This window comes from Manis pentadactyla, chromosome 7 (genome assembly GCF_030020395.1).
Source record: "Manis pentadactyla isolate mManPen7 chromosome 7, mManPen7.hap1, whole genome shotgun sequence".
Taxonomy (NCBI): Eukaryota; Metazoa; Chordata; class Mammalia; order Pholidota; family Manidae; genus Manis; species Manis pentadactyla.
Genome location: NC_080025.1, coordinates 58,827,071 through 58,846,966, shown reverse-complemented (window position 1 = coordinate 58,846,966; position 19,896 = coordinate 58,827,071). Strand labels below are relative to the sequence as shown.

General features: G+C 43.7%; 1 protein-coding gene across 3 annotated transcripts in view; it reads left to right on the top strand.

Annotated features, from left to right (window-relative positions):
* Positions 1 to 19,896, top strand: part of LHFPL3 (LHFPL tetraspan subfamily member 3) — a 564,922-nt gene that overhangs the window by 469,575 nt on the left and 75,451 nt on the right. The window contains exon 3 of one of the 3 annotated variants that reach the window (XM_036892489.2): positions 6,935 to 6,982. The exons of 1 other annotated variant lie outside the window; for it this stretch is intronic. In XM_036892489.2, coding sequence (XP_036748384.1) covers positions 6,935 to 6,951 — 17 coding nt within the window. In that variant the 3' untranslated portion in view covers positions 6,952 to 6,982. The remainder of the gene's footprint in view (positions 1 to 6,934; positions 6,983 to 19,896) is intronic. One more of the 3 variants, XM_036892488.2, reaches the window with a different exon arrangement.

Genomic DNA, 19,896 nt, shown 5'->3' with positions numbered 1-19,896 from the left:
GGCATATTATTCATATTGTTTCCAGATGGATGTCATTGCTTAGCAAACTGTTGTTCTGTCAGCAGTGGAGAGCCTCATGGAGGGGTAATCCTGGATCACAAGTCAGCTGTCTACCCCTACCCTGACCGTCTCTAACAGGCTGTGACTCTCAGTCTGCCTTTCCTTATGAAGGAGTGGGCTGAGTAATTAACTACCAAAGTCACGTCCAGCCTATATTTCTTTGATTCTAACAATAAATTACCACGCCTTCTTGGCTATCCTCCACCACTGAGCACCAAAGGCCCAGGAGGTGATGCATTTGAGGGAAAAATCAGTCAACACTCAGCATTCCGCCTATTATCTGGTACCACCTAGGAAGTGGGAAATTAAACTATAGAACCAGACTCCCAGGGCTTGGTTCCAATCACCCAGATACAAAAAGAATGCTTACTCAGAGGGACATTTGGGATGGGTTTTATAAAGTTTCAAATGAATGAGACAGCTTTTCACTCAAGTGTGAGTAAATCAATGGAAACATAAAGGCTATGTCCATTTCTATATTTTGAGTATTAGAGATAAAGATAAAATTCTTTAACAAGTGTAAACTCAGCCTATTAGTGAATCTACCACTGTAAGAAGAACTGATGTACTCAGTGAGCCCTCTGAACAGTCACATGTGCCCAGTACAAGCAGTGATGGGAAAGACCTGTCTGTGTCTATAGCAAAGAGAAGAGCATGTGCATGGAAACAACACACCGCAGCTGCCTTCTGGTAGGGGTGATGCCATTCCTTTTCTCTGAGGAATCTTCTCCATCCTACGGGAAAATGTGCATGAAGTATGTCCCATTGCCTCAGCCTCAACTGGGACATGACCCATACGGTTTGTGGGATAATACTCAGGGCTCAGAGGGACCCAGGAGAGGTTTACCTTCAGACCTGACTATGTAGCAAAGACAGCATGGATCATCAAAATACTCCAAAGATTACTCAGGCATCAGCCCTTTGTCTAGGAGCAGAACCCATTCTTTGGGCTTTTTTCCTACACGGGTTACCTGCTGAAACTTAGCCTGACAGCTTACACCTGGGACCTGGGAGAGGCCTGGGCGCTGGGACTCAGAACAGAACCACTCCCCAGGGACTCTTTCCTGAGGCTCACACTGGGTAGGGTGCTGGTGCCATGGCCATCTTCACTGCCATCAAGGTCTCCAGCCCTCCTGCTACTTCCCTGTGACCTGATGGGCATATCAACCCTCCAGGAGATAGGGCATTGCCTGTCCTATCAACAGGAAAAGTGTGACTGCCTTTCTTCTGTTAACGTAAGGACTTTCTGATGGTGTGGAATGAAAGCCCTCCAAAGTGAAAGAATAACTCATTTGTAATGATTCCCTTTGAGATCATCTTGTATTTTCCATCCTAGTTATATTGACTAATTGTTTGGTAATTCTGTTTAAATTTCTCTGTTTATGCAAACCTGATCTCATTAGACCTCCTTTTTCTGGTTGGAAATCCCTTTGCTTCTGCCCCTTTCTCCCATTTGTACTTTGGCCTGAGCAACATTCTGATGACATAAAAAGCATCCCTTCAAAAATGTGTGGAACAGATCAAGGGTTTTCTCTGTGTTCCTGAGTCCAAGCGCTGTAATCTGTGTCCTTGAAACAATACCTGTGATTGGGAAAGATCTAAGCCTATGTCTTTAAACAGCCAGACAAATGAAGACGCCACCACTGGTAGCCCAAACCACTCCTGCAGGAGGGGGCATGTTGTTCTTGGTGTACTTGACATTGTGAGAGGCTTCCTGAGAAAGAAAAACCCAACTCAGCTTTTAGGAGCCTGCAGCCCAACTGGCAGCTGGAGAACTCAATGCAAGGGTGCCTTTACCCCTGTGGATTTCATCCAGGTTAAAACTCAGCTTGAAACAAGCCAAGCAGAGAAAGAGAAATACCAAATAATTTCACTCATCTGTGGAATATAAGAACAAAGGAAAAACTGAAGGAACAAAACAGCAGCAGAATCACAGAACTCAAGAATGGACTAACAGGTACCAAAGGGAAAGGGCCTGGGGAGGATGGGTGGGTAGGGAGGGATAAGGGGAGGAGAAGTAGGGGGGTATTAAGATTAGCATCCATAGGGGGGTGGGAGAAAGGGGAGGGCTGTACAACACAGAGAAGACAAGTAGTGATTCTACAACATTTTGCTACGCTGATGGACAGTGACTGTAAAGGGGTATATAGGGGGACCTGGTATAGGGGAGAGCCTAGTAAACAAAGTATTCATCATGTAAGTGTAGATTAATGATAAAAAAAAAAAAAAAGCAGTTCCTGTGTGGTGACCTCCAATGAGTTCTACACAATGATATAAAGGGCATATAAAAGTGTAGGCAAAGGGTCTGTTTGTGTTTATACAAAGGATCAAAGCCTAATTTGGCTACCCCGAAAATGAACTAAGATACGATATGAAAAAGAACTTCCAACATCAGCACTCTCGGGAAGACTCATGCCAGAAGATGATCAGCAAAAAAAACCCCAACAAAGATCCATGCACTGCCACAGGTGAGATGCACTCATCCCACCAATTCCTGGACTTGCCATGGGAATGATGAAGGAGATATCTAAGCTGGCCTGTGCATACAGAAAAACAACAAATTTGACTGGATCTATACTGTTAGAACTCAACCAAGAATTAGGAGAAGTGCAAATTGTAGCGCTCCAAAATCTTACAACCACAGACTATTTACTGTTAAAATAACATATGGGATGTGAACAGTCCCCAGGAATGGGTTGTTTTAATTTATCTGAATTCTCTCAGACTGTTCAAGTTCAGTTGGACAATATCCACCATATCATAGATAAGTTTTCACAAACGCCTAAGGTGCCTAACTGGTTTTCTTGGTTTCACTGGAGATGACTGGTAATTACAGATATGCTTTGGTTATGTAACTATACTCCTATTATGTTAATGTGTGTGCACAATTTAATTAGTAGTTTAAAACCTATACATGCTGAAGTTACTCTACAAGAAGATATGTCAAAGAAATAATCAATCTTCCCAGGTTTTCTTCCGCCTGCTACTTCTATAGCTTTTCTTCTTCCTACCTAATTACAACCCTTAAATAGAATTCGTGCCACATATTGAATTTAATGAGTATCATAATTCTTCCAAGTGGTAAAGACACCTCAAGACAAATGCTGGGCATAGAAGCCACAGGGCATAAATATGCAAAGAAGGAAAAAGCTAACCTTTTCAAACAATAAGGCTTCTCTCTCACTTACCAACTTAACATTTCCCTGTATAGCCCCGGAAGATGACTGGTTAGCCAGAGACGGGTAAGATTCCTCAAGGGAGGAACAACCTAAGACAGGCACAGTCGCAGGGGGGTCATCAGGTGAGAAATTGGGGATCAACAGAGGTGAGGCTTAGAACCTCCCCCCTCCTGTTCTGAGAGAAATCTTCTGCATACGTGGATGTTTTATTGCCCTTGTCTAGCTTGGATTAACACATAGTCTACAGGCACACACCTGATCATCTACATTTGCTCTCTTACAACACTAAACTATGTTTTCTACCTTTATCTTGTATCTACCTACCACTTCAGCATTTTATTAAAAATAATAATAATAAAGAGAGAAATGTGGTATCCACATATAAATCAAGTATAAAAATCAAATGAATATTCATATTTGAACTGACTGTTTATAGTTCATAATGCATGAACAAAACCAAAAGCTTCTGTGATGACTCCCCTTATAATGTTCACCATGTAACTTATTCACTATGTAAGAATTTGTTCTCCATGTAAGAACTTGTTCGTTATGCATCAGAAGATTGGAGACTGACGAAAATTAGGCTTGGGGTGGATTAATGATTGTGCATTGAGCATTGACCCCCCTATACAGAATTATATTGTTGTTAACAACCATTTGATCAATAAATATGAGAGATGCCCTCACAAAAAATATATATATATATAGACACACTTCCAATTGTAAAATAAATAAGTAACCGGGATGTAATGTATAGCATAAGGAATATAGTCAAAATATTGTAACAACTTGGTATGGTGATAGCGGTACCTAGAATTATCATGTATATAAATGTTGAATCACCGTGTTGTACACCTGAAACTAATGTAATACTGTGTATCAAATACCCTTCAATAAAAAATAATTATCCAGGAAAAAAAAAAAAAACTCAGCTTGGAGCAGAGGCCTTCCCAGCGCACCACACTCTGTGGCTGGGCACCTCAGATGGACACACAAGCACACACCCTGCTTGGCAGGGAAATGCATCTAGCTAGAAACTTACCACCAACATGGTGTCTGTGCTTCGGAGGGCAAGTGTGCTTTGCAGAAGCAGCCTTTGACTCAGAAGAGGTCAGGTAGGCTAGGCTACCAACCAGACTCTGTCAAGTTCTTTGTCCTTCTCTTCTTCTGTCCTCTACCAGCTGAGGACTGCCAGTGTTGCTTTCAGTTTTTCACTGGAAATAATGCTTGTAGTGTGCAGCTTCCCATCTTTAACAATCATATCACTTTACCCAATGCTCACACCCCAAAGAGAGCCACACAATTCTCTGTGCCTTGAGAAAGTGAGAAAGGGCATGAGGAAATAGAGTGACAGAGGAGAGGACTAGCACTTCCATCCTGGGAACACTCTCTGCCACAATGAATAAGTGACAGAGTCCGGTAACAAGCAAAGGAGAGATGCCAGGAGAGGGCCAAGTGCCGTTCTTTCCTGCTTGACCACAATATCCTGCCAGGTGAGGTCAAAGCTGATGGATGGTTCTGGGAAAGAATGGAGAAGAAGTCTGTGCTCCTGCATGACTCAGGAAACTGCTTGGTACTCAAAACCCATCCCTGTCCTTACCCGGCACTTCTAAGCAGTTTTCAGTGTGAGGCACTAAAGGAAGCCAGTTCAAAAATGTAAGATGCCATCCGGCCTGACATATGGGACAGTATATTTGCAAATGATATGTCTAATAAGGGGCTGATATTCCAAAATATATAAAGAACTTGTATAACTCAACACAAACCAATTTTTAAAAATGGACAGAGGACCTGAATAGACATTTTTCCAAAGAAGACATACAGATGGCCAACAGACACATGAAAAGATGCTCAACATCACTAATCATCAGGGAAATGCACATCAAACCCACAATGAACTATAATCTCATACCAAACAGAAGAGATAGTACCATAAAGACAAGAAATAACAAGTGTCAGTGAGGATGTGGAGAAAAGGGGACCCTTATACACTGCTGGTGACATTGCAAATTGGTGCAGCCACTACGGAAAGCAGTATGGAGGCTCCTCAAAACATTAAAAATAGAAATAACATGACCCAGTTAATTCCACTTCCGGAATTAATATAGTCAATATTGATATAATGAATTGATACAATATTAATTGATGTAATCAATGTAGTCAATATTAATAGTATAGTCAATAATATTGTAATACCTTTGTATGGTGACAGTTGGTAACTACACTTATTGTGGTGAGCATTTTGTGATGTATATAACTGTTGAATTACTATGTTATACACGTGAAACCAATATGTTGCATATTAACTACACTTCAATTAAAAAAAGGATTTTTTAACACAAGATGCCATAATTCCAAAAGGTAATAGCTGAAGAAAACAAAATCAGTAATTCAAAAAGACATATGCACCCCTATGTTTATTGCAGCATTATTTACAATAGCCAAGATGTGCAAGCAACTGAAGTATCCATTAATAGATGAATGGAGAAAAAGTGGTACATATATACAATGGGATATTAGCCATAAAAAAGAATGATATCTTACCATTTGTGACAAGATGTATGGACCTAGAGGATATTATGCTAAGTGAAATAAGACAAAGGCAAACACCATATGAGTTCACTATATGTGGAACTAAAAAAAAAATAAAACAAATGGACAAACAAAACAGAAGTAGACTCATAAACATGGAGAACAAACTGGTGGTTGCCATGGGGAAAGGGTATGAGTGAAACAGGTAAAGGAGATAAAGAGGGACAAACATCCAATTATAAAACAAGTCATGAAGATGAAAAGCAATATAGTCAATATTATAATACCTTTGTACAGTGACAGTTGGTAGCCACACATATTATGGTGAGCATCTGATAATGTGTGTTACTGTTGAATCACTATGTTGTACACCTGAAACCAATATAATAATGCATATAAACTATACTTCAATTTAAAAAGGGTTTTTTTGGTAAGACGCCATCAGTCAAAGGGTATACTTGATGATGTGTGCACAGAATTGTCCACCATGAGCCAGGCCTCAGCATTCTAATTGATCATGTATGTGCAATTGATTTTCATTTATCTTTCTTTAAAAGCTACCTGGAATTTCTTTGAAATTTGAAATGATGTCCTCAAAGAATTATAGCAACACACAAAACAATCACTCAATCCAGGCATTTCTAACTATGCCTTTTCTCCTGAATTTTTTGATTTCTTCTATTATTCTTCTTATTGAGCATTTAAAATTCTCTCTGAGTCCTTGGCTTTCTGTAAATTTTTTATCCCTAGTCTGGGTGGTATTGCCTGAGGAAGCCAAAGATAAAAATAACAACAATATCTAATATTTTGATAATGCTTAATGTTGAGTGGGATTATTCCAAGTACTTCACACATATAATTCACCCCATCCTCACCACAATCGTATGAGGTAAGTGCTACCATCAGGCCCATTTCATGGATGAGGAAACTGAGGCAGAGCCCACAGTCACATACCTAGCAAGTGGCAGAACCGAGATCTGAAGCTGCAGTGGTCTCAGAACCGTGTTTTCATCACTGTGGATCAATCATCACGCGTGTCTGTCTGCACAAGAGCCATGAGATGGTCGGGAATGAGACTGTTGTTTTTAACCTTTAAAAATAAAGTGCAACCTCTTCATTTATTTTACCTTTAACCATTCTGTTTTTCCCTCCCAAACTCTCAGATGATGGCAATGCGTAAAGCAAACTAAGGTAGTGTGAGACCACACGGCGTAAGTGTGAGCATGGCTCCCGCGGGTGCGGCTGTGCTTCCCGCTTCTGCCTACCTGCCTGCATGTTTTCGTGGGGGATTCCCGCTTCTGCCGCCTGGCGCTTGGGCCGCATGAACTGTGCCTTTTAAGGCACAGAGCTGGTGTCTCTGCTCCTGATTTTGTCTTTGTGCTCTCCCACAATTGCTGGCACATGCCTAAGGGCCAGAGCCCTTGCTGCTGTCCGCCTGGCAGCTCCCTGGGTAGGAGCGGGACCCCTGGGGAATGCGTTATTGTCTCTGACAGTGAGTCCTCCGGTGATCAGCTGTTAGGACTCCAGGCATGTATCCACGTTCTCACTGCAACATACTACTTCACAGTGTGCGAACGTGTGGGTTTCTTCATGTGGGCTTGGGCACCAAGGGCACGCCTTTGCTATTGCTCTGCAGTGTTCTGGGGCCACCAGCCTGAACAGAGGTTTGCTCTGTGCGTCTCTGTAGAAGTGGGGGCTATGTGAAAAGAAAGACCATGGTGCCGTGGAACAGGACTAAAATGAGTCATGGAGAAAGTGGTAATCTTATTTATCATTTTCTCTCTGTACATATGTATGTGATGGGCACGCATACATATACTGAACAAGCCTGTGCCTATGAAGGAGGATGGATAATGGTTTTTAAGCTAAGTGTGGGTGGTATTGGCCCCCTCATGGTATACACACACACATACACACAATCCCTTTTGATGTTCCTTGAATCTACATAAACTATATTTCCACTTCAAGTAAATCAGTATGTAAGCAATTAGATTTACAGAATAAATAAACTGAGGAGGAGGAATCTGTGCCAAAGAGTGTACCTGGAACATTAACAGAAAGATCCTACCTTGCTGCACAGCCTTCCCCACCTGACTGCCTTTTCGGTGTTGGAACTGCCTCTGGTTCTCATTTGCACTCACGTGTCACGTGTGTATTGAATGGGAATTAGTTAGGAGGCAACGTTCCAAGTTTGTTAGAGATAACAAGATTTTTAAGTGGAAGGGGCTCCCGTGAGATGTGAGTGAGCACTCCTTAGCCCCTCCGAGTTGAGACCCCAACCTGGCATTTAGACACACACAGAATTCTGGAGGGGATGGGTCCCTTGCTCCAAACCTATTAATTCCCAGAAAATGACTGAGGCCTTGAGAGGGAAAGTAACTTGTCCAAGTTGGGGCAAAGCCTGGATTAAAACTCAGTCCCCTTCTTTCTAGCGGAGTGTCTTATCAGTGCATGTTGCAGCTCATTTCTCTCTGAGAAAGAACCTCATACACAACTTTTTTTTTAATACTTCTTAAAAGTGAATTTTATAAAAAAGTGAATGAAAGTGAAGGGGCCTACATCCCAAAAAAGGACCACAGGTCCCAGTCCTGGCTCTGCTGCTAAACATCCAGTTGAGCTTGGGAAAGTTACTGCGGCTCTCTGGACCTCGGGATCCTCCTCTGTAAAACAAGTTTGAGAACAGCTGATTTCATACGTAATGCTAAGTTTGTTCCTACCCTCAGGCTGTTTTTCATGCAGTTTCCTCCCAGCAGTGTTCATTTCCCACTCTAGGATTATGAGTAATGTTACAATCAGGCCGTGCAAACAGAGACAGCCATACAAATAAGAGCCCTATGAGTCTGCATTACTAACTGAAGAACGACAAGGGAGGGAGGGAGAAGGTGCGGATGAGAAGTGAGTAAACTGCCCCCTTTACACGGAACTGTGAAACTGATGTGGACTTGGTGAGCTCCAGGCGTGGTCATCTCAGATAGGCTGAGTTCTCCAGTTTGGGTTTATCTGGTTGGTATCTACTGCTCTCCTTCCCAGAACACCAGACCCAGTATGTGAAAGGTTACACATTTTCTCCTTTCCACGTACTGCTTACTGAGTTTATAGGACCAGGAAAGTCTGAGGCAGTCCAAAAATAAATTGAAAGCCAAAAGGCCAGAGAAAAGACCCACACATGCCAGCTTCCAACAAAGTTTTGAGACACACCCCTTATTTACATAAAATTATAGAAATACCATACCAATATTAACCAAATATACAATGTCATTTTAACAGAGCTTTCTTTTTCTATTGTAAATCTGTGGCATTTTTATGATGAATCTTTTTTATAAAGCAACAAATACCACTTGGTTTAACAGTTTGACCCATTTTGGTTTCCACATAGCAAGTTTGGCTTAACACACAGCTTTTTCCAAAATAGCCCATCTGGTCTGCAGCCCTCTTCCTTGTATCTGATACTGATTCAAAGTTGGGTGGGAAGAGCAGGGCAGGATATGGCGGGGTGGGGCAAATCACAGAGGTGGGTAATTGCCTGTTCACTTTTAGGTTCTAATGCTCTGGATGAAATGTAACACTGCAAAGAAGGCATGACCTTAGAACATATTAGTGGGATAGAATTTCAGTTCCAGAATTTTGGTGGAATAAGGGCTGCGGAAGCAGGAAATTTGACTGGAAGGGTTGGGTGAGAGGACTCTTAAAGCTGCATTAGCATGGCACTTCCCATAAGATTGAAAAATGTCAATCCACCATGTCCTTTGGAGGGAGAAATTGTTGGAAATTGTGGTAACGGCCTGCAGGCCCCTTCTTGGCAGCCATCATTGTCTGTGTGTCCATTCCTTCTCCTGTGGCCACTACATCACTGTTTGAAGAGGAAAGTGGCTTCCTTCAGCAGCCAGGCAGGCCAGTTGTCACGTTGAGGATACTGGACAAGCAGGCAGAAACCGTGGTCTCCTCACCTTACTTTTCCCTTTGCTGGAGGGCCCAGGGGAGGTTGGGGGAGGCACTCCTGGCTGCTTCCAAGTCCTTTGGGCTGCATCCTCGGATAATCATTATCCTGCTGAGACCTCTAGTGGCCATAATGGTAACTGCAGGCGTCTGGGGACCTGAAGGCCCTGTGGGCAGCCCCTGAACCACACCACCACAGCGGTCTGTACAGGCCTCAGCCTGAAACACTTTCTAGGTGGAAGAAAGGGAACGTCTGTGGCCTGAGACCACTGATCTCTCAGCCAGGAGGCCTGGTGGCTTGTTGCCATGTGACCATGCCCACTGTCTGGAATGGTGATGAGAACTCTGCTGCCTTTTGTGTTTCTGGTTATTCCAGCGTAGTTCTGGGCTCTATTGGCTAGATTTGGCCAATCCTTCATGTCTCACCCTAGAACAGACCTACAACCCCATTTCAGCATCACTGAAACCAAACTGAGCTCCTGAGAGTCTGAAGAGCCTGTCCCCCGAGGCCTGCTTATCTGACAAACACACACCAACCCACGTTTGCCCCCGCAGGCCCTGGCTGGGAGGCCAGGTGGCCCTGTGCTGCTCACCCAGACGTTCAGCTCCCAGAGGGACAGAAACAAGTCCTCCGTCACTGCCTGCCATGCTGATCCCCAGGGCCTCCCGAGAGCAGTAAGTAGGTTACACCTGACTGGCACAAAACTAAATTGTTTTAATTGTTCTAACCCAGTGGTTCTCAAAGTGTAGGTCCCCACACCAGCAGCATCTTGTATCACGCGTATTAGAAATGCAGGTTCTCAGGCCCCACCCCAAACCTAATGAATCAGAACCTCTGCAAGCGGGGCCCGGCCATCTGTATTTTACAAGGCTTCCAGGTGATTCTGAGGCTCACTCAAGTTTGAGAACCACTGCCCCAAGCATTGAGTCACAAATGTCAGTTTATATATGATCACAAACTCTCAGCTTATTTAAAATCTAGGTCCTGACCCCTTACCCACAGAGATTTAGTAGTTCTTCAGTGGGGATGCAGAAATCTGATTTTTTAACCATTCCATGTAATTCTAGTGTGGACGACCCACAGACCACCATTTGGGGAAATTCTGCTCTAGGAAGAGAAGGGCTATCTTTGCTAGCACAGTTTGGCTTGCTTGTTGAATTGGAGCTGAAGATTGTTCTCATGTCTCACCAGCCAGGAAAGAGATCTCAATAAATATAACAGTACTCCAGGACTTTGAAAGGGACCATATTGTCTCCCTGGCAAATTAGTTTTTGCTGCCACTGTGAGGAAAATGTCAGTGAAGTCTGTATCATAATCCAAAAGTGGAATCTTCCTCCAGAAAGAGATACTAATTACAAGGGGAACAGAAAGAACAGGAAGACTATGGCTTCTTGTGAGTCTGGACTGTGGCGTGGGTGCACCAGGCTCACCAGGAAACTTCATGTCATCTCGACTGGGAGTTCATATGCAAGTCACCCTTTCTTCTCCCTTCTCCAGCGGTTAGGATTTTAGCAGTGCTCTCTCAAAAGGACCCAAGAGGGTAGTTCATTATGATACTGCTAGGAGGAACGTGTTTTCAGAACTGGAGGTTATGAGTATGCCTGACTGTATGGTCTCTGTATTGATCACCCTAGAAAAGAAGAGTTCATTTTTGTGAAGATTCTTGTACATGAAAAGCCCCAGCTCTTCTCAGCACCACTCTTGAGTCCTGATGGGAGCGCCTGAAGGGACTTGCCATTGTCCTTTTTCTGTTCCGTTCAAACCCCCATCCCCACCCCCCAGCCCAGTGCTCTCCAGAACACCCACCCCTTCTCAGGGCACTAATTCACCTGGAGGTGCTCTGAGAAGACTAACATGCAGAGTCACATGTTCAAGGCTGTGACTGAGCACAGGAGAGACTTGGTGCTGATGCCCCTGCCACCACCCGGGATTCCCAGCCGCGTGCAGACCAGCGTGCACAGAACCCTCTGCGTGGGCCAGAAGCTTCCCTGGGTCAGGCCTCTCTTCCTCCAGCCATGTGCACAGAGCAGGCTCCCTTCCTTCCCTCCAGCTGCCCATCTTCCCCTTACCTGTTCCCATACTCTCTTTCCCATATTTTCTGTGCTTCTGTGACTTTCTCCAGCTTTGTCCCTTCCTCTCTCTCCTTTCTTCTTTTAGGGCCTCCCCCAATCCTGAACAGCAGGCACAGCACCCCCACACCAGGAGCTCAAAGAGCCTCACTGCAGGCATCCTGCCACCTTAATGCACCAGAAAGCATAATTTAAAAAGAGGTCTCCCGTCTTCCCTCCCTCAGGCAGAGGGGGACAGAAGGGAAGCAAAAAGGGGAGGAGCAGCAAAGGAAATCCAAAGAAACCACAACAGTGTTGAGTTTTAACTGAGTCCAGAAGGAGTGCAACCACAGATACCAGCCCCCAGCAGTGGGGTCCAGGCAAAGCGCCAGGACAGCCCCGAGTTGGCAGGAAGGGGAGGAGGGAGAAATGGGGAAAGTAGAGCTGTAGCAGAGAGGGGAGAGGGCCTCTGTCCCGAGAACAGATCCACTCTCCCAGATGTCCCTCTATCAGGAAGAATGTTGTGGGGAGTTGGGAACGGGAGGGAAGCACTGACTTCCTTTCTTCTCCCTTGTCCTTTTCTCCAGTGGAGGTCATGCTTGGGTGCACCTGTCCTGCAGCATCTTGGGGCAGGGCTCAGCAGTGGCCAGCCACCCAGGACTGGCAGTGCTGCAACATGTCTGGTGGACAGTCAGGCAGGAGGCCAGAGCCTGATGAGGGGTGAACCCGTGGCCCATCCCTGATCCAGTTTCCTAGTGCAGAGGGTGCAATACCCTGGGGGCCACCCAACTGCTGTGGGTCACAGATACCAGCCCTCAGGCCTGAGTGGCACCCAGGGTGGGGGCTCCTGAAGTAGCCCCGTGCCAGGGCAATGCTCCCAGCCAGAAACCTTGAGCCCTCTCTGTGACTGAGGACTTCTCTTTCCCTTCCGAACCTTCCTCAATCTGTGTTTGTCTCCTCTGGCCAGCTCACGGCATCCTTCAAGGACAAAATACAAACCATGTGATTTTGATGATTGACCAAATGAGTTAAATGCTCTGGTACTTGCATTTAAATCTGGCATTGCACAGTGTGAAAATGAACCACAAAATTCATGGTAATAATTTTAAATTTTAGCTTTATTTACTTAGAATGACATGAAGCAGCAAATTGAAAAACTATGACTGGTGGTGATCGCACAATGATGTGAATGTATTTCATACCATTGAACTATATACTTAAAAATGCACAAGGTGTACATGTAATATGTAACTGTAAAAAAGGCTAAGGTGGCAAACTGTATGTTATGTGTATTTTATTACAATGAAAAAAAGGAAAATAAGAATAAAACCAATAAATACATGACAAGGTGAGAAAGAGGCCTCAGGAGACAAGGAAAAAGCTTTGTATTTGAATACCTTTAATGACACTTTCTTCTGCTTTATGAATTTTCATCTAGCACTGTGCCTACTAATTATGTAGCTGATTCTGCCTGCACCTCATAGTGTCCCCTGACTTGGAGATGATCAACTCAATTCTTACACAATGTTAGAGGTGAAATTCTAATCCTGGGGTGAGGATGGGGGAGTCCTAGTCTAGAACTGGGGGTAATTTCAACCTAGTAGTCATTCATCGACAGGAGAAAAAAAAGAAACCTAGAAGTTTTTTTTTAATGAGATTCTTGCATTTAGAAGAGCACCCATCACATGTCTAGGTGACCTCGCAGGTATGCACAGGGCAATGTGAGAGGTCTGTGGTGAGGTCAGTTCATGAATTATGACTGACCCTCAATGATGTAGCTTCTCACACTCAACACAGATTGTACTTCCAGTATATTGAAAATGATTTAGGTCACTTATTACCCTCCTGTCTGAAGTCTGGCGCCTCAAAAGATCATTAGTAAGCTTGTAGCTTCTCATAACTTTAGTATGAACAAAGGGTATAAAGCAGATTTAAGCGCAGAATATTATCATTTCTGTAGCACATTTGTCTCAATAATGTTTGTGGGGCTGCATTTTAAAGGAGATTTATAGCAACTTGCCCTTCCAGGTTAAGAAAACTTTATCTAAACTGAGGCTGCAATGGTTTATAAGTTCCTCATAATTACTCTCCATTGACTAGTAACATACCCACCCAAACACACCTTTCTCTGCACTCCTGTGAACCTCAGTAAGCTCTTTAGGCAGGCGTGGGAAGCTTAATGTATTTACTGTGAAATAGTACCATTCTCCTCAATCAGCTTATCCCAGCTTTGCAAATTGAAAGAATTTCATTCCTGGCATCAACAGCCTGTTAAATTGGTTCTGATTAATAATTGAATCTTAAGACCCTTTCAAGGCAACATTTACAACAACAGATTAGTGGAGAAGCAGGGAAAGATGCCACGGAGCACCATGTGTCGTGATGGAGCAGACTGAGGGCCTCAACTGGAGGTAAAATGCTGAGTCTAGGGAGTTTAATTCCTTAGAAAAACCATAGAAAGACACAGAAACATCTCCCCAACAGAATGATGGGCCTAGCAGTTAATTCCCAGGAACATACTTTCAGTGCTGATCTGGACGCATTCTTCTTGGACTTGGAGAATGGCTGCCAGTCATATGCTTGCGGTTCACATTACATTGTCTTGGATTTTGGATTATGTATAATGGCATTTCAGAAAATTTCTTTTCCTACAATCCTGAAGGAGAAAATGCAGTCCTGAAAAATCAGACTGAGAAACAGGTTCCTAGCATAACAATCCCAAGGTATAGCCCTTCGGGATGATTTTCAGGCACATAGTGCATCCAAATAGCTCGAGATCTTCATGCCGAATCCTTTCAGCCTGCCAGTGATTGTCCAGCACCAAGACTTGCATGGGCCCAGATCCTCCCTGCCCAACCAGTGAAGGTAATTTCAATCCTATTATTCTTTTACCCACTGGAGATAAAAGAAGGAACCTGAAAGTAAAAGAACAAAGAGATTTTTTCCTTTAGATGAGCACCTGCCGTATTTTTTTAAGTCACCCATAGAGTTTCTCAGCAGAGGCCCTATGGCCACCCTGGAGTGTTGTCTCAGAGCCACCTGAGGGATTGGTTTCAAATACAAAGGCACTCTTCTTAGATCTGCAGATCCTGACTGTTCGTGAATTTTTGAGTTAACCAGAAGACAATTATCTGGTGAAGTTTGAGAACCAGTGACCTCCAGAAGCTTTCATTAATTTCAGTGATTTATTGTATTTTCAGAATCCAACCATTCTATGGCCCACATGCAAATCTTTAAATCAGTTGCTTAGTAAAACTAACTTGTATGTTTTGTAATCCCAGAGATTGAGAGCAAATTAGGCTGTGTGGTGCCTGAACACTGCACTAGTTTCTGCAGATTACCCAATCCCCACGGCTTCTCTACGAGCAGTGGCACCCTGCATACATGGTACACTTAGAAAAACCTCAGGCTGCAAGAGAGGGTGAGAAGTGAGCCTTTGAGAGGACTCTGGGAAAAGGTAATATTAACAGCTAAGAAACTCCCTTGCATTGTGCTTTTGCTGTATGCCAGGGACCTCACCTGTATTATCTCATTTCATTGTCACAATAATCTATGAAGGAGGTACGAGTATATTGTCCCCATTGTACAGATGAGGACACCACAGTTCAGTGGGTCTATTCAGCAGTGGAACAGGGATTTACTCCCAGCAGGCTGCTTCCGGCACGCAGGCTCTTCTCAAACACTGTTCCAACTGTCATGGCACTTCTCCTTTCCCTAGTAAGGCAGAAACCAGGAGGTGATGCTCTCAAATGTAAATATTTTGTCCTACCATGGGGCCACCTAATTTCTATTCCACTGGTGACTCATTCTATATTAAATCCATGAAGCATGCATATATATGCCAGCCTCGGGATGAAAGATGAATAAATGTGTGCCTTAAGAGGCTTTGAACTACTAAGACATGCAGTCACATAGAAGGTCCAGAAATGGGACTCAGAACCCCTGACTACCTTGGCCAATCTTGAGGCCAGTTAGCGGCCTGGCTTGCCTTTCTGAAACCCTCCCAGGAGCAATAGTTTCCAACTCCCTTATATTGTTGTGCTGTCAGAATAACTGCCAGTTTGGCTCTTCCTAAGCAAAACCATTCCTGGGGGCAGTAAATTTGGAACTGAATCCTTTTGGTCATGCAATCTGGAGATTTATCAATTTTTAACACCTTTCAATGTGTTAAATTCCTCCTTCCCGAATGCTGGTAAAATTTACTGCATTCCCCAATCTGGCCCCCTCAATGTAATCCCTAATAACGAAGAGCAAAACTATGTAGGAGAGCAGCAGGGAGGTTTTTGGCTGAAGGTTTTACAGGAGAGAAATAAGGCATGTGATTTGCAGTCATTCCTACATAACAGCTTCTGTGGCAGTTAAAGTCTAGTTAAAGTAAGTTGGTAAATTCTAACTGTGTCCCAGGCTACTTCCTGCTATGAAGCCTGAATACAAACCATAATATCTCAATTGTCCATATGAAAACTGTGTACAACTATCTTGAAGACCCTTTAGACTTGCCCTGAAAGCTAGTATTGCAGATTTCTTTCATAAGCCAATTAATGTGTAAGAATTTTCCTCTGCACCTGTTTCATTACAGGTATCCCCCCATTGCTGGGGGCTCCCTAGAGGCAGACCAGCCCTACGGGCTCAGTTAGAGTCTGTGGGGCCAGGGCAGGCTCAGATCTTAGAGCAACCTGTAAGTGCCAGGTCTCCCTGCATCCTCACGATTTGCCCCCAAAAGCGACCTCCGGAGACCCTTTCCTGAACAGGCAGAGTGTGTCTTGCCCTGCCCAGCTCCGACTTTGTCAGCACCTCAAGCTGCTTCCTCCTGACCTGAGACACCTCAGTCCAGGATCACCGCCAGCACCATATCTGCTTTCTCTACCTCTGTTCCTCCATAGCCAAGCAGAGCTGGTGAAAGCCCCCCAATGTGGTGCTGCCTCCACTGCACCTCCATGCGACTGACTCTGCTGAGCACTGCTTACCCCTGGCACCGCTTCCTGTTGGCCCCTGACGCCTCCCTTTTGGAACGTGGCTCAAAACCGCCACCTCTCGCCCAGCATGCAGCACACCCCAGCCTGCGGGGGCCCTGCTAGTCCCTCTGCCGGGATGGGGCTCATCCAGCAACAACTTCAGGTTTCTTCTTGCCCACCCCAAACCTTTGCTTTATTTTCATTCACTTCTCTTCTCTCTTCTTTGTCTTTTTTCTGCCCCAGAGTGTAATCTTCATCCTGAGTTTGTTTTTTTTAATAACTCTCCATACACCCCACCCCCAGCCCCTGGGAGTCACCTTTCTACTTTCTGTCTCTATGAGTTGACTTCTGTCAGTAGCTCATACAAGTGGAGCCACACAGTCTTTGTCCTTTTAAGACTGGCTTATTCCACTGAGTGTAATGTCATCAGGCTTCATCCATGTTGTGGCATGTGTCATAATTTCCCCCTTTTTAAGACTGACTAATACTCCACTGTATGTATATATCACATTTTTCTAATCCGTTCAGCTGGCCAGCATTATTGTGATTTTGCTGTATGCCAAGAGCTTTGCCTGTATTATCTCATTTCTTTATCACACATTTTAGCTATTGTGCCTGAGGTCTTACTCCTCTCTCCTTGCACTCCTCCAGAATTTCGAGTCTATCAATTACTTTCTTTCACCCCATAATGAAGCCCTTTCTCTCCACAGGCATCTTCCCCTCATCTTATAAATAGGACCATGACCTCCACCCTGGTACATTGTGAGCTTTTACTCTTTCTCCTGTCTTTTCACCACTACAATTTCATTTTAAAAAAAAGATCTATTCCCCACATTTCCATACTACCCAATCACTCTTTTTGGGAAAAAACTTATTATGAATATTCCCTGCATTCAAAAAAGTATAAATAATTATATGATAAACACCCATTTACTCATCACTTGGCTTTTAAAAAAAAAGCATTACCAACACCACCATAGAGTTGGACTGGGATTTAATCTTGCTTCTAATCCTTCCACCATCCCCCAGACACACACACACACACACACACACACACATACGGCTTTTTCTCAGGCCATCTCTGCAGCCCCACCTGACTCTTCTCCTTACTGATGTCTCCTCTCTTGGCTGCCACAGCCCTGGACTCTCTCGTTCCCATCCTACATCTTTGCTTCCCCCTTCTCTGCTTTCTCTAGCTCCCCTTCCCCTTCCAAATTTCTGGCCTTTGTCTTCTATTATCTCTCTTCTCTAGATTATCCATTTCCATTTTCTGGCTCATTGACTCCCAAATCTAAATCTCCAGTCTATATTTTTCACCCAACCTCCATTTCCAAGTTTCTGTTTGCTTGTCACACATGACTAGGCCATCCTACTAGCACCCACAACTGGCGAGCCTCAGGGCTTTAGCATCAGCCCTGTCCTGTTTGACACTCTCAGTAATGGCTCAGATGAGGATATGAGTTTATCTAATTTATGAAGGGCACAGAGCTGTGTGGGGCATTGTATAGCTGGATAACAGAATATAGATCCTGAAGATTTTAAAAGGTTGAATCTAACATGATGCAGTGTAACAAATGTCTGTGTGAGGATCTGGCCTTTGTTCTAAACACCCAACCACACAGAGAGGTCATAAGCCAGGAGCTGTATTGAGGAAAGGCACAGGGATTTGTTTAAATGGCAAGGTCACTGGGCACTACTACTGTGAAAAAGCTAATGGAATCTTAGGCGTAAAAGATAAAAGATCTACGTTATGGAAAGGACTGTTCTCCTCAATCTAACAGTATTAGATTCAGATCTACAGTGATTTCAGCTCTGGACACCACATTCAAAGCAAGGCTGTTGGCAACTTGGTGGCATTCAGAAAGGAACACCCGGGACCATGATAGTACCAAAAACAGGTCCCCGGCCATGTCCCAAGGGCTATCCAGATTAGACAGACCTTTTTTAACTCCATGTTATACAGTACCAGTTGGAGGCACTACAGGATTCTGATTCAACATAGATTCAGTGAGATCTCTCCACCTCCCTGAGCTACAGAACATGGGAAGGACTTCTGGAGAGATAGTGGGTAACCAGAGGAGGTCTTCAAGTTCAGTGGATATGGAGATGGAAATTCCAGCTTCCTCTCTTCAAATCTCTTCTCCTACAAAGAGCCTTGATTATATGTATCTGCCTAGAAATGAACTTACCAAATAGTACATTCTAGTTGAAAAGCCAGTGTTTGTTCTTAACAGCCACAGAGAAAAGCATTCAATGATTTTTAAAAATTCAAAAATTCAGAAAACTTGGAGTACAGGAGAACTTCCTTAACTTGTTGCAAGCATACCTTGGAGATACTGTGGTTCAGTTTCAGACCACACAATACATCAAATATTGCAAGAAAGCAAATCAAATGAATTTTTTGGCTTCCCAGTGCATATAAAAGTTATGTTTACACTGTACTATAGTCTATTAAAGGTGCAATATCATTCTATCTTAAAAAATAATGTACATTCCTTAATTTAAAAATGCTGCTAAAAAATGATAACTATCATCTGAACTTTCAGCAAGTTCACCTTTCGTCTTTCTGCCGGTGGAGGCTCTTGCCTAGATACTGATGGCTGCTGACTGACCAAGGTGGTAGCTGCCGAAGGCTGGAGTGACTGCCAATTTCTTAAACTACCAATGAAGTTTGCCTCACCGATTGATTCTTCCTTTCATGAATGATTTCTCTGCAGCACGTGCTGCTGTTTGATAGCATCTTGCCCACAACAGAGCTTCTTTCAATCCTCTCAAGCCCTGCCACTGCTTTATCAAGTAAATTCAGTCATATTCTAAATCCTTTGTCATTTCAACAACCTTCACAGCAACTTGACCAAGAATAGATTCCGTATCAAGAATCTATAAAATCTTCTTTGCTCATCCATAGGTAGTAACTCCTCATCCATTAAAGTTTTATCATGAGATGCAGCAATTCAGTCACGTCTTCAGGTTCCACTTCTAAGTCTAGTGCTCTTGCTGTTTCTGCCACATCTGCAATTCTCCCTCCACTGGTCTTGAACCTCCCTCCACCCCCAGTCATCCATAAGGATTGAAATCAACTTCTCCCAAATTCCTGTTAATGTTCATATTTTGACCTCTTCTCATGAATCACAAATGTTCTTTATGGCATCTAGAATGGTATATCCCTCACAGAGGTTTCTCAG